Source organism: Peromyscus maniculatus, chromosome X (genome assembly GCF_049852395.1).
Source record: "Peromyscus maniculatus bairdii isolate BWxNUB_F1_BW_parent chromosome X, HU_Pman_BW_mat_3.1, whole genome shotgun sequence".
In the NCBI taxonomy this organism is placed as follows: Eukaryota; Metazoa; Chordata; class Mammalia; order Rodentia; family Cricetidae; genus Peromyscus; species Peromyscus maniculatus.
Genome location: NC_134875.1, coordinates 132719337 through 132734519, shown reverse-complemented (window position 1 = coordinate 132734519; position 15183 = coordinate 132719337). Strand labels below are relative to the sequence as shown.

At 42.8% G+C, this 15183-nt stretch overlaps 1 protein-coding gene across 1 annotated transcript in view; it reads left to right on the top strand.

The window, feature by feature from the left end:
* The window catches only part of Tspan7 (tetraspanin 7), a 108097-nt gene that overhangs the window by 83477 nt on the left and 9437 nt on the right, over positions 1–15183 (top strand). The window contains exons 2-5 of the mRNA XM_006976902.4: positions 6696–6884; positions 9591–9665; positions 11525–11620; positions 12852–13007. Of these exons, the coding sequence (XP_006976964.1) occupies positions 6696–6884; positions 9591–9665; positions 11525–11620; positions 12852–13007 (516 nt within the window). The remainder of the gene's footprint in view (positions 1–6695; positions 6885–9590; positions 9666–11524; positions 11621–12851; positions 13008–15183) is intronic.

Sequence of the window (15183 nt, the reverse complement as noted above, 5' to 3'; positions counted from 1 at the left end):
AAAGAAAAAAGGAAGAATATTTGTGGGGCTGGAGAGATGGCTCAGTGGTTAAGAGCACAGCTGCTCTTCCAGAGGTCCTAAGTTCAACTCTCAGCAACCACATGGTGGCTCACAACCATCTATAGTGGGATCTGATGCCCTCTTCTGGCATAAAGGTGTACATGTAGATAGAGCACTCATGTACATAAAATAAATAAATAAGTCTTTTAAAAAAACACTAAACTGTAAGCCATAATTAGTATGCAATGTACCTATAGAGTAAAAGAGAGAGAGAAGAAAAAATATATAAATAAAATTAAATTAAAATAATAAGATAAAACTAAAATTAAAAAAAAGTACCCACATGACATTATGAGACAAAGAACCTCCAAAGATGCCCTTAAGTTCATTTTCTGTTGGCCATCTACTGCTGGACATGCAGCCTACCCTTAAGTGTTTTGTTTCCCCAGTGAAACTCCCTTGGAGGAAACTAACTTTACTTGCAAGTAGGTATCAATAAGAAATTACTTAAGGGTTAGGGGTGAGGGCACATGTTTATTTCTTTCAGCTCTAGCATCCCATCTGATACACATCCATGCAAGTCCTGTGCATGCTGCCTTGGTCTCTGTGAGTTCATATGTGTTTGGAGGATTGGAGAAGGTCTACATGATCCACTGGAGATGGGGGTGAGAGGGGAAGGAAAGACCACAGCAGGTGATCTGTTGCAGAGCTGGGATGAGCCTGGGAGCACTGGATTTAGAGGAAAGAAGTGAGAGGTGAAGATCTGCAGTTAGTCTAACTGCCTCCCTGGCAGGGATGACATGAGGGCTCCCAGGGAATGCCTGCTGGAGTTCAGTGCTAAGATAAAGCAGTGATTTGGTGGGGGGGGGAGTTTAGAGGGGAAATCTTTGTGATCCACTGGAGGTGAGGTCAGGGAGGCTGGAGATACGATGGGAGATAGGATTTGGAGAAGCTGAGGAAAAGGTGGCGGTCTATAAATAGCCTACCTGCTTCCATAACTGGACTGGCCAGTGGTTCTCATGGGATGCCTGCTGGAGTTGGGGACTGGAATAAAGCATTGGGTGGCAGGAAAGGAAGTTTTGAGGGGAAGATCTGTGTGACCCACTAGAAGTGGGGGGGGAGGGTAGGGAGGGGAAGCTGTAGCAGCTGTTCTGCTAAGGAGCTAGGGATGAGACTAGGGGATTGGATTTGGAAGAGCTGAAGGAGGTGAAGATTTAGAGTCAGCCTGTCTGCTTCCTTGACTGGAGTGCAACCTTGGACCTTATGATGACCTTTGGGCACTTCAAAGAAGAGGGTGGAAAAAACCAAACTGTAGCACTATAAGGAACCATGTAGATGTCACTGGGTCCAGTTTTGTGACTTTATAGGTGACCAAACTAAGGCACATATGTGCATCCTGACTGATACAAGCTGATGGCTACAACTTAAAAAGATAATTGGAAAAAGAAGCACAGCTTGCTAGACTTACAACATGCCCGAAGCCATTTCCTGTGAAATGATCACCTGCTTCTCTAAGCACATGAAAAGTCTATGCTGGACGCACAGCCAGAGCTCAATTTCTAACTCTTTGTAGTGTCTTTCAAAGCTCTTTCATATCTTCAAAAGGATCTGTAACCTGTTAAGAAATATTCTCTATAGAACTTGGCTATATGGTCACTGATAAAATCAAAATAGTACTTAGAATTTGTGACAAATTATTCTATAGCTCTGGAAATTTGAAGTCCATTGAATTGGTTTTGGATGAAGTGATATTTTAGTGTTAAGTATTGTCTTAGTGGGCTATGATGGTATGAATGAGAAAGGCCTCCATAGGCTCATATATATACTTGGTCCCTGTTTGGTAGAACTGCTTGGGAAGGATTAGGAGGTGTGGCCCCATTGGTAGAGGTGTCACTGGGGATGGGCTTTGGGATTTCAAAGGCTTGTTCTCTCTCCTCTCTCCCCCTCCTCTCTCTCTACCTCCTACAATGGATAAGGATGTAAAATCTTAGCTACTGCTCCAGCACCATGCCTGCATGCCTGCATGCCTGCCTGTTGCTATGGTTCCCATCATGATGGTCATGGACTCTAACCCTTTAGAATTGCAAGCTCCCAATAAAACTCTTTCTTCAATAAGTTGCCTTGGTCACAGTGCCTCTTCACAGCAATAAAAAAAGTAGCTAAGACACAGGCTTTTCTGAATGTGTAAGAGTACCACAGCTGTTATTGAACATCCCTGGAGTCAGGGAACCATGCTGGTGTTTGGTTTCCCACACACCTTTAAAATGGGAGGGATCCCTCTCTTCCATAGCTTCTTCTCATATTAAGATCCACCTTTATAGGCATGGCTACTTGCTTCTGTGTTCTCTCACCATTTTCCATCTTCCAGCATTGTCTTCCAATGTTCTACTGCTCATCTTCCTCAAATCTTCCTCCTTAGCAGCGATTAAGGTGGTCTCATTTCTCTCATTTCTCAGCATCCCTGTTCCTTTGTAATGAAAATGTGTCAGCATCCACATGTGTGCTCTTACATGAACATGCATGCAAGCACACACACATATACACACACATGCCTGTGCATGCACAAGGTAGCAGAAGAATTAATTGAACTGGCCAAAATAACTTACTTAGAAAGAAGTAGTTTCTAGTAGTGTCTTATTGCTGTTGATATAACAGCTATCTTCATATAAAAAGGAAAGCAGTGATTATAAGCCTATAGATTTGGGGATATAAGTATAAAAATGTAATTCACTGGGTTTTCTCTTCTCTCTGATCTAAGAGCTTGATGGCTCATAGAAAGTTGCATCCAGAAATGAACTGACTGGCTTGTCCTGTGGCTAATGGTTTGTCGAGCACAAAGAGAACCTTGTAAACTTTCTTTTGTTTATTTTTCCCCAAAAATCACACATATAAATTTATTGCAGAGTTAGTAAGCACCTTAAGTTTGAGACTCAAGTTTCTCAAATTGGAATATTAGCACTAGGTCACTGGAATGCCAGATTTGTCTACCTCCTGGGCTCACTGGAGCGGGAACTGAGACCCAGAAAGCTTTGATGATCTGCCCAAACTCATACAACTACATACAGAACTGCAATCCTTTGTCTCCTGACCCCTAGTCAGGAACTCTAGCATACACCTGCCTTTTAAATACATGGAGTCCCTTTTTGTTGCCTCTCCTCGATTGGGTTGCCAAGCCTGCTAGACACCCCTATACAGTCTACTTCGTAGTCCACTTCAGTGTACCTGGCACACAGATACATACCTAGTAAGAAAAAGCAGAGCTGTAAATATAACAGACATGCTTCCTTCTCACAGTTCAAAGAAAAACATCCTAAGATAATAGAGGCTTCTGGTTTCTCTGCCAACCTGACTCCTTTCAATACTCTCCAGAGCCATGTCCCCAGTGTCCAAAATGCTGTAGAAAACACAAACACATTCACCTAAGAATTAAGTACAAGAACACTTTCTTGCCTACTTTTCCTCTTAAAATCTGACACCTGGGGGAACTGCATTTTAACTATTGATAATTGTCATAGACTTTCTGCACCATGCAGTTTTCGGAGTTACAGAGCCGTGGGAGTGGAAGAAGGCTAGTCTACAGTACCTTTGTGTAGTCACCAAGAACAAATCAACCCTGACATTGTGGGATGGTTGAGCCATGGCTTTCACCTAACATGTGATCTAGCTGAGATTTCCACCTGCCATCTCTTTGATGTTTCTTTTTATTAGTGCTTAGATACAGTGCCTTCTATGCCACACAGCTTCTTAGGATGCATCTCCTAGATGTAGCTTATACGCCTATAACTTAATTCTCTTTTGCCCTTTAAAGTGTTCCTTAACTGTTGATATGCTAAATATGAACGCATGTCATCATTGGAGGGATTGGGCATGTTCATTCAGAAGGTGAAGCTCCCAAGCTAGATGTCGGGAGGCAGAGTGAAGAAGACATGGGGACTTGACCCTTTCACACCCACACTGATCAGATCTATGCTCTATGCACTAACAGAGTGGGAAGGTGTCACATGGCTCTGGACTCCTTAGAAAGATTAAGGTAGTGCAGGATTGGCAAGGAGCCTATCCAATATTACCTGGAATGACCTGACAGGAACAAGGAGAATCATTTATGTCTGCGGGCTACTCCCCAAATAGCCAGTTTGTGATTAAAATGAAGCCTAGCAAGTCTCTTCCAGGAGCCTTTGGGAACACTGTGGCATATGGCCAAACCTCCCCCATGACTTTCTTTCACTATAATTTTAAAGTAACATATGCTATTTTTTAAGTCTGATCTAATGTTCTGGGTTTTTTTCCTCCTGTACTAGAGATTGAACTTGGATTTTCATTCATGCTGGACTGTGTGACTGAGCTAACATCCCCAGTACTGATAGACGTTTTCTAATGCTACTAATATAGTTTTATTTAGCCTTGTTCCAGAGCCTGTATTAGTAGCATCTAGTGGTATTCTGTTCCTCACAAATTTGAGCTGTTCCCAGACTATACTGACACTTTCCCTTCAGATGCTCTCTCTCTCTGTCTCTCTGTCTGTCTCTGTCTTTCTCTGTCTCTGTCTGACTCTGTCTCTCTCTCTCTGTTTGTGTGTGTGTGTGTGTGTGTGTGTGTGTGTGTGTGTGTGTGTGTGTGTGTGTGTGTTGCCTGTAGCTACCACTGCAGCCCTCCAACACACACTTCAGCTGTCATATGTACCATACCCAGGCCTTGCCCTTGCTGTTCAACAGCTTAGGATTCAATGACTGTGGAATTCTTTGTGGCTAATTTGAGAGTGGAAGGTTGGTGGGCAGGGATCGTATTTTACCAACGTGGTCTGCTTTTACCCCTGGGAACGTAAGAGTTGATTCTAGTGGGTAATGATCGTTTTAGGTTTGTTTCTATTTGGCAGGGTATGGCTAAGGAAACTGTTTGGGGGAAGGTGCTTTTTCAAAATGACCACCAGGTGTCAGCAGAGGATGTGAAATTCTTGGCAACATCTGCATTCTTGGTTTTCATTCACAGAAGCCATTCCCATTGGCAGTCAGCTTCTACTGGGCCTCTCACTCCTCAAAATGAGTGTCAAATGTTTTCTCCTCAAGTCTGCATCATATCTTTCCTCATTTCTCATATAACATGTAATTCTGTCACGTACACTGATAGATCTACAAAGTAGGCTATTGGGGCAAGACAGGTGTTAGTACCATAACAAATCTCATATGCATTTTATCAAAGTCCAAGCAAAGCCTAATTATACAGCATACAGTGTTAACACTACTTTATGCCTTTTCATCTTTCAAAAAGTAATTTAGTGTGTGTGTGTGTGTGTGTGTGTGTGTGTGTGTGTGTGTGTGCGTGTGTGTGTGCGCGCGCGCGCGCGCGCGCTGATTTTCTCAAGTTTCTCATCTGGCCTCTTCATTGGGTAGATGGACAGAAATCTGAGCTCTTTAATATGGAACATTGAGCTGTAGGGAAAACACTTCAGCCTCAGTTGGAAAAGGAGTGGTGACTTGAAAACTGTCACTTTTGAACATGTCACCAAGCTATTAGTGAATCGAAGGAAATAGCAACTATGGGATGGTGGGGACACAAAGCAACTCATGGCTTCACCAGCCACAATTGCTGGAGCCTGGGACCTGCAGGGAATGGAAAGTAAGGCCTAACACACAGCCCTGAGCCAACTACCTTAAGTAAGGGCCTGATAAATGCACAGGGCTAGAGTTTAAGACATGTGAAGCTTTTGGTTGGAATGTTGATGATATTTGACAAATAGCATTATAAACAATACCAAGAGACAGATATTAGACTCTTCTGTTGCTTTATAATGAATAAAGCATTGTGAGGTGGCTCATTAATAGGGATTCAAAACTATCTAGACTGTTTTCTTTATAAAGATTTTGATGTTAATGGACAAGGAGAATAACATTGTTAAAATGTTGTACAGGATGGCCTTAAGACCTGCTCTACCCTCACACACCATTAAAGAAAGGAGCCCGCATTCTTTCTTGGATCATGCCTAGCTCAGTGTCAGACAGATACACACTGGAGGAACTGTCTTATTATGTTCTTTAAGCAGCTTTTTAAAATTGTCCTTTATTGACCTGATTTCTAATTAATATAAAAACTACATTCAGGATATGTAAGGGGCAGGTCTAATTGCATACCAATCAATGTGCCTTTACTCTGTGACAGTTTTGGCTAATGGTCTCTGACATTCTTTGCTGTTCAGGGAATCCTTCATTCAGCAAGTGCATCTTGCTCATAGAAGCTTGATTCTTGAAGTATGGTCACATTGCTCTATGTCTGTGGTGGTTTGAATGAGAATGGCCCATGAATTTGGATGTTATATTTGTATATATTTGTACTCCCTCTGTTGGTGAAACTGTTTGGGAAGGATTAGGAGGTGTGGTTTTGTTGGAGGAGGTGTGTCATTGGGGGAGATTGGGGTTTCAAAGTCCCATGCCATTCTTAGTTAGTTCTTTCTCTTTGCCTGTGCTTATGGGTCAGAATGTAAGCTCTCAGCTACTGCTACAGCACTGTGCCTCCCTGCCTGCCTCCATGCTCCCCACAATGATGATCATGTACGCCCTTTGGAACTGTAAGTCCTGAGTAAACTCTTCCATAAGTTGCCTTGGTCATGGTGTCTCTTCACAGCAACAGAAGAGTAACAAGGACAATGTCCATTCTCACCTCTTCTGGCAATAGCTTCATGCTATCTTCTCCTCCTTTTTCAGATCACTGGAGTGATCCTGTTGGCTGTTGGAGTCTGGGGAAAGCTCACTTTGGGCACCTATATCTCCCTTATTGCTGAGAACTCCACAAATGCTCCGTACGTGCTCATCGGAACTGGCACCACTATCGTTGTCTTTGGCCTCTTTGGATGCTTTGCTACATGCCGTGGTAGCCCATGGATGCTGAAACTGGTAAGGGTATCTCAGCATAATGTGCTTTCTCAATTATTTTTGTAAAACAATAAATCCACATGATGGTTAGGAAGCCCTTCTTGAAGCCACCAAAAAATAAAAGACTTTAATATTCATTGATTTTAGTTTTACACCAGACTCTTAACTGAGCCACTTTTCAATCCTCCCAGTGGGAAAAACAACCCCAGACACAACCTGCACAGCAAACATAGTCCCAGCTTCCCGAGGTAGATTGGTGAAGCACTGGCCATCGATTCCAGTGAACAATCAATATCTTCCTGGCAAGATGCCCTGTGCTAGTCTCAAACTCTAGCTTGGAAATCTCCTCAGGCATTCCATGTGCAGCTTTGGTGAGCAAGGGATCATCCTGAACACAGGCAGCCTTCCATATCCAAGATCCCATTGGAATAGGCCTCCCTACATCCTTGAGTCTTATCACACGAGGATGCCTGTGTATGCTTTTCGATCTACTCGCACTCTCTGACCCATTGTTGTGGGAGTTGACCTAGGCTAGAACCTGTCACTCAAAGGGCTGATGCACCGATTGCAATTGGCTTCCAAGACCACTGCAGAGGCCTGTATAGTGTAGACAGAGCAGTGATGTGTCCCCAGAGGAAAAGGCAATCTGCTGAAAGGCTCTTACTGTGCTTTTAACAATCATTAGAATGTTATGGTACTCCTTAGCTTTAGCCTTAATAACTGAAAAGTCATGAACAATAATAATTTGTCCTATATGGAGGCCCAAAGAGGATATCCTTTTCCCTACTTGCCTCCTGATAGTTATCTTCCCATAGAACTTTCGGGTAGATTGTATGAGACTCTCTACAGAGTAATGATACTTCTGACCATATTTTCTATGAAGTTTAGAGAGAAATTATGTACATAGGGCATCATAACCTCATGCTTAATATTTTAGTGGTTGTACTGTTTGTAGAGAATTTCATTAATATTTAGAAAAATGAATATTTTAACCTAGTGCTTCCTTATTTTAAAGTATGTATCACTAAGAAGAGTTATATATGATCCTATGTGTATTTGTATACTTGTAAGTCATATGTACACATGATAAGTTATGTGACATTGTGTAATCCATCCAGATCATCATTTAAGGTCATTACAAGCATTCAGAACTGTTATATTTCATTTTGAGAGGAGAATAGGCAGGTTATAAGACATATGACTTGTTGGTAAGGAATTAATTCCTCTTCCTTTTGTTTGTTTTTCAAAGTCAGAAAAGTCTTCATAACTCATAAATACTGTGTAACATCCTTGAACTCAGATGTTTGCCTGCATGTGTACACACAGAGAGAAAAAGAGACACAGAGAAAGAGTGTGTGTATATTTCAAATTAGGAAGTGCAGGCAGAATGAGATGAGAAACACTTGGGATTAGTAGTAGTAGTGTCTTTCTTAGAGGCTATAAATTCCACTCAGTACCCAGCCCAGAGGCAAGCATTCCCACAAGAACCTGCTGAGGCTACAATGTTCAGGGATAAGCAAAATAGTGAAGAGGCACATTCTGGTCTCTGACAATAGATAAGAGGGTACACTTGCAAATAAAGTGGATTTGTAGTCATTTACTATGAGATGTGGCCAAGAAAATGGAGAAGTTTGCCCAAATGCAAAGTGCAGCTGTGCATCCTGGCCATGTTCATCCATGCAAAAGGCTAATGTACATATTACTTTCTGAAAGCAGGACCAATACTAGCAAATGGAAATTCGAAGTAGGTAGAACTATGGCCAGGGGCAAAGAAGTCTTTCCAATAATTGGAAGTTATAAAATAGAATAGGTGGGGTTGGGGTGGCAGCTAAGTGGTATAGTACTCAAGGCCCTAAGTTCCATGCCCAGCACTTTAAAAAGAGTGTAAAAAAGAAACAAAAGTCATCTGCATAGATTTGCAGGTGCTAGCTTGCCATAAAGAATACGTTAGTTGAAAAGTCTCCCAAACAGGACAGAACCATGCCCTGTGACCTGCAGAGCAGATGCATTTTCTAGCTTAAATATTTTCATATTGAAAGTAGATAAGACTTTGGAGTGGATGACCCTTTCAGGTTTCTCCTGATTGGTCTGAGCTGATGGGCACAGTGTCAGTGTTGGTTGGGGTCTCCTCCGCATTCACACCCCAAAATGTTTGTGCATGTTAAAAAGACAGGCTACTACATTTTTAAACTTTCTCTAGGGATAATAAGGACTTGTCTAATTGCCCCTAGGAGAAAGATGCTTACCCTTAAAAGGCCCTCTTTTTAAGGTTTATTTTATCTGTCTGTCTCTCTCCCTCTTCCCCTCCCTCCCTCCCTCCCTCCCTCCCTCCCTCCCTCCCTCCCTCCCTCCCTCTCCTCTCCTCTTCTCTCTCTCTCTCTCTCTCTCTCTCTCTCTCTCTCTCTCTCTCTCTCTCTCTCTTTCTCTCTCTCTCTCTCTCTCTCTAGCTATCTTTGTCTCTGTCTGTGTGTGTGTTGGGGGGAGAATCTGTGACTGTGTGTAGGTATATCCATGTGAGTGCAGGTGTCCACAGAGGCCAGAGCCATTGGATGCCCTTGGAGCTGAACTACAGGCATTTGTAAGTCACCTGACATTGATGCTATGAACTGAACTTGGGTCCTCTAAAGAGCAGTATATGCTCTTAACTGATGAACCATTTCCCCAGCCCTTCCAAGCCCTCTTCTTAATGCTGCCTTGTGACTTTGTCCTTGTTTGCTTCATTTTTAGTATGCCATGTTCCTGTCCCTGGTGTTCCTGGCTGAGCTTGTAGCTGGCATTTCTGGATTTGTCTTTCGTCATGAGGTGAGTATGCTCATGGTGGGAAACTCAGTTAAAGAGTCTTTGTGAAGAGGAGTTTTGAAAATGAATAGAATATGTAAAGGGTGCATACAGGCTAGCCAGGAACTTCCTCACTTGGATTTTCTCTGCAGCCCTTTCATAAAATGATTTTCTTCTCTGCTTTAAAGCATTGACTTCCAATATGGATTAAATATTCCTTTGAGGGTAGCTATTTCCACAAAACACATATGTGTCTCTGTCAGATTCTGACACTAGAGGCAAGCTGAGATAATTGTCTTGCTTATAAATCCATTGTTATACCACATAAAGACCAGAAACACTGCAGTAGATAGGTGTGTGGTAATGGAAAACGTAACAGCACATAGGCTGAATGCCCTGAGGAGTAGTGTGGCTGTGGCGTGAGTGTCTAGCAGCATGTTTTCCTAGGCTCTGTTTTTGCATGCTGAGTTATATTCCCTGGGAGCTTGCCTTGTGTGTGTTCTGTTCTTTCCCCTATTGACCTGACTTTGCCCTTGACTGTAGGTAGTATCCCAAATGCCAAAGCTAAGTTCCAGAACCTGTTCCCTATGATGGTGCATCTAGAGGTAGACTGCCCATTCTTACTAGCAGCTGAAGAGAAATGAGGTGAAGTGGCGACCTCAGAAGCCCTGATAGACTGCCTAAGTGCATGTGTGAACACCAGAAGTCCTCTTCTCCCCTTTCATCATAGTCTCTAGGGATTGCAGTCTCACCTTGATCACAAACAAAGGTTGACTTTGACTAAGTGGTGAAAGTCATGGGGTGACAGTAGGTTGCATTGGTACCATTTACTTGGACTGATGTTGTAAAGAAGCCTGGATTGCCTACAAGGCAGCCGCCATCTTGTTTCTTGAGTGTATGTCCTCAGGGTGACACAAAGCCTGTTCTGTATACAACTCCCCACCCTGACAGACAACACAGGAGTGAAACGAGGTGACAGAGTCACTTAGTAGCCACTTTGGCCTGTAGCTAAATGTCCCATAGCTAGTGTCTCTTCATGTCTTAGAGCAATCCCATGGACATTGCTTCCGGGATTTAGTAAGGACTATGCATAATTGGGAGAGTTACCATATTTAGCTTTGAGCTTGCCACCGGATAATTATTGCTACTTGCTGTTCTCCTAATTCAGAGGCCTTCCTTGTACCAGTCAGGGGTTAGGGTTCCCATAAGTCACGTGACCTAGTCATATACCTAACACCACACCTTCCTCAGCTTTTCAGAGGGATGGGACTTAAAAATGATCCAAGGGTGAATGTGGTCACTGACAAGGAGAAAGGGTTTCGTGAGCTTTCTACTAACAAGAAAAGCTCTTGTCCTTTAGCCTGTTTTCTTTTGGACTCAGTGATTAGAGTTAAAGTGACTGATAGTTTTTGTCCCACTCCAGTATGGTAGAATAGAGGTCAGTTTGGGGCCAAAATAGCTTTCCCATCCTGCTGGTGGCCTGTCTGTTACAATTCTATCTGCATAAAGTCAAAGAAGGTTAGAGGAAGGAAGTTTTCTTTGAATCAATTCAAAGAAAAATAACTAGAAAAACCACGCCTGAAGTTTGGCCGGTCACCCTTACAGACCTTTCAGAACCCACCTCGCCACTTCAGCGAGTCAGCTCAGGCCTGGTTCCCTCTAAATTGGTGGTTGAAACCAACTTTTTTTTCTTTAAATTCCTCAGCTAGTTAAACCTTTGGTGGCTTTTCTGAGCTCCTTCATCTCAGAAAACAGGGCTTCCCCTCCCTAGATAGCACTTACTGAGAAAATTTCAGAAGTGGCGCTGGGGTAGGAACTGATAGGACTCTGAGTCAGTTTAGGCTCCGGTGAACTGAAACTGTGTTCCCATTGGTCTTCCGCAGATCAAGGACACCTTCCTGAGGACTTACACGGATGCCATGCAGAACTACAACGGCAATGATGAGAGGAGCCGGGCAGTGGACCACGTGCAGCGCAGCGTAAGTTTCAGGAAAAGAGATGAGCGTGCAGCCTGCACACAAAGTTCTGGGCTCAGACCTCTAGGCCTGGTGGGTTGGTCGGTTAGACAAGATGCATATAGTATTCATTCCTGTTCTCTAACTCTTGGTTCAGTTCTGTTCCAAAGAGTTGGTTCCGAACATGTGTCCAGGCTTTGCTTTTCTAGGAAGTTAGTCTCAAGTGTGTCTTGCACTAGTAAAAGTGCCGAACATGCCAAGAATACCCCATTTGTCCTTAAAAGCTGAACTGTTGGGAAGGAGTTAGGTGGTGGGGATGTGTCAGTCTCGCCAGCAGCTGAGTCCTGAAGGCCAGACAGAGAAGTCAGGTGAGCAGCATGCACTTGTTGGGGCCCTGTAGGAAGGGTAGAGAGTGGACCAAAAGGGAACTGAGGATCTGTCAGGCAGGCCCACAAAGGAGAAAATGATGTCATTATATTTAAACTTCAAAAACATTTAATTTAAAACAGTAAGATTTTAAATTTTATTTTGATGATATTTCAGACTTCTGGAAAGTTAAAACCATAAGGACCTATATACTCGGTTTTACCAATCAAAGAGGTCAGATAACCTTTTCTAAGAAGGGAGAACTAGAAAATGCTTTAGGCTATGGAGGGAAGGCCTTATACACTGTGTCACAACCAACTCTGCCAGCACAGCACTAAAGGAGCCGTGGGCAATAGGCAATACATAAAGAGGCATGGCCAGTTCTCCAAACACCTTTACAGAGACAAGCAGGTAGTGGGCTATAGTTTACCAATACCAGCTTTCTATCCCATATATAAACCATTCTCTCTAAGCTATTTACTTATTATCATACATCCAGTGCAGAACTTTGAGAAACCATTACCTGCCTATCAGTATTCTGGGTGTAATTAATGTATGCATCTGCATGTTTCGTATACTCTTACGCAACTGTGATGTTTAGCAAGGGCACAACTGTGATGTTTAGCAAGGGCAGAGATGTACTACCTCACCGTGGAGACGGTATGAAAGCCAATATAATGTAGACTCAGCTTCTTTGTCTGAGTTCCAATGGGCACCAAGAAAAGGATGATTGGTAGTAGAGCTGAGTTCATTTTTCCACACCAAAGATAGGTATGGTATATTGGAAGCCTGGCTGCTGTTTTGCTTATGAAAGTTTCAGGGCAGAAAGTGAGGAGGCCACTGTGTTTGCTCAAGCATTCTTGAATTCTTTTTCTTTTTTTGTGAATAGCTGAGCTGCTGCGGTGTGCAGAATTACACCAACTGGAGCAACAGCCCCTACTTCCTGGAACACGGCATCCCCCCCAGTTGCTGCATGAACGAAACTGACTGTAACCCCCTGGATCTGCACAATCTGACTGTGGCCGCCACCAAAGTGAACCAGAAGGTACCTCTTCCTCCCAGCCCTAGTGGGACAGGCAGGAGCTGTGTGCTCACGAGGACAGTGACTTTTGGGAAATGAAGACAAATAGGTTAGAAAGGGTGGTCTCAGAGGGAGTTGAGCTTCTTCCTTTGTGGTGCTTACTTGTCTAGGAGAAGCACTTGAGGCTGCTCACTTCTGAAAGAGGAAGCTGGGCCTCCAATCGGTCTCACGTGGCTCTTCCACAGCAAGCAGCTACCAGGCACAGCTCCGAAGGGTTAGCAAATGGTTTCTGTTAACCTTGATGCCCGTGTCAGACAGAGAGAGTTTGCTTTCTTCTTTCTGGGTGCCTTTCTTCTACTTAATATACCGTCGAAACATGAAATTATTCACAGCTGGGTGCCAGTCTTCGGCAGGAAGAAGGGAGTAGAGTTGACAGACAGCGTCTGCTTCTGCTGGGAGGGTGGCCTTTATTTTAGGGAGTTCACTGTTGTAGGAAAAGAAATGAACAGCTCCAATTCAACTCACTGTCAACATCCTGATTCCCAAAGAAGCAGAGAGAAAAAAAAGGATGATGGAAAGAGATGTGCAAGCCCGTTCATAGCGCAAAAGGGAGAAATGAACTTCCAGTAGTCAGAGAGAAGAGAAGTCAATCCTGGATTACACTTTACAGAGAATACAATGAATACCTGGTACAACTGGGTGTGAACGATATCAGCATTCTTAAACATTTAAAGAAGTGCCCTATATAAACTATGATTTGAGAAACAAAGGGGAAGAATGTACTGTTGGGTTTGCCTATAGTTAATCAGCCATGGGGCAAATTTTCTTCCCTTACCAAGGAAACATTCTATTCTTCTAATATCTTCTCAGTTCTGTGTTATCTGGGCCACCTACTGAATAATTCATCAAGAGATGCTAGCCATTCTCTCAAGATTAGAATATTATGAGGTCATTTCTGTATTTTACCCATTTTATATTGGAATCTGTAACAGGAGTGCTGCAAGGCATTGTTGCTGCCCTGGGAGCTCATTTTGTCATTCTGAAATTTTTACTTTGCTGTTGGTATGATTCAGGAAGATTGGGTACTGACTGTCTCAGCTTCAACAACACCGACTCCTGTTGGAATATTCTTATGAACTCAAACTGTGAGGCTTCCTTTGCCTCTCATAAGAATGTGTCTGGCTTTTGCATGGGTAATCTCCACTGGGTAGCCAGCCATATTTATCATTTTGCTGCCTTTTTATGAAGTGTGCCTGCACACTCAGCATATGAGAGACTCTTTGATTTATAGATGGTAAGAAGTCATCTATGAGAGTGAATGCTTTGGTTCATGTGGCTTGTAAAAAGAACACCCACCAAATTTTTAACCAAATTTTGGTTAAAAAAATATTTTTTTTCACATAAACATTCTTCTTTGTGAAAATTAAGGACCTAGAAATCTGAATCAGAGGCTAGAGTCGGTTTAAATTCTGAATCAGGCACTTTCTGGTTGTGGGATCTTGGTGAAGTTATTTAACCTTTCTCAGGTTTGTTTTTCCCATCTGTAAACAGTAGATTGTAATAGTTCTTTTTTTGTTGTTTTTGTTTTTGTTTTTCAAGATAGGGTTTATCTGTGTGGTTTTGGTGCCTGTCCTGGAGATTATAACAGTTCTTGCTCCTTAGAGTTAATATGAGGAATGAATGACTAAATTATCTAGAGCATATAGTGCCAAGCACAGACTAAGGACACTCTAGCTGTAATGCAAATGTGACCTGAGCAATGTTGAAATTACTTTTCCTTTCTCACAATGGTCCTTCTAGGGAATATCTTCTGTTAGCATCTGAAAGGAAGGCTAGGGGCTGGAGAGATGGCTCAGAGGTTAAGAGAGCTTGTTGCTCTTGCACAGGACAGGAATTCGGTTCCCAACATGGAAGTTGACTGGCCCACAACTGCCTATAACTCCAGCTCCAGGAAATCTTACGCCCTCTTCTGGCCTCTACAGGCATGTGCACATGTGAATACACACATACAGACACACACACACACAGACACACACACATATTAAAAAATAAAATACATCTTGAAAAAGTAAAAGAAGAAGAAAAAGGAAAAAATAAACAGGATAAAAAAAGAAAGAAAAAGTAAAAGAAAACTTGGGGCCAGGTGGTGGTGACGCACGCATTTAATCCCAGCACTCGGGAGGCAGAGGCAGGCGGATCT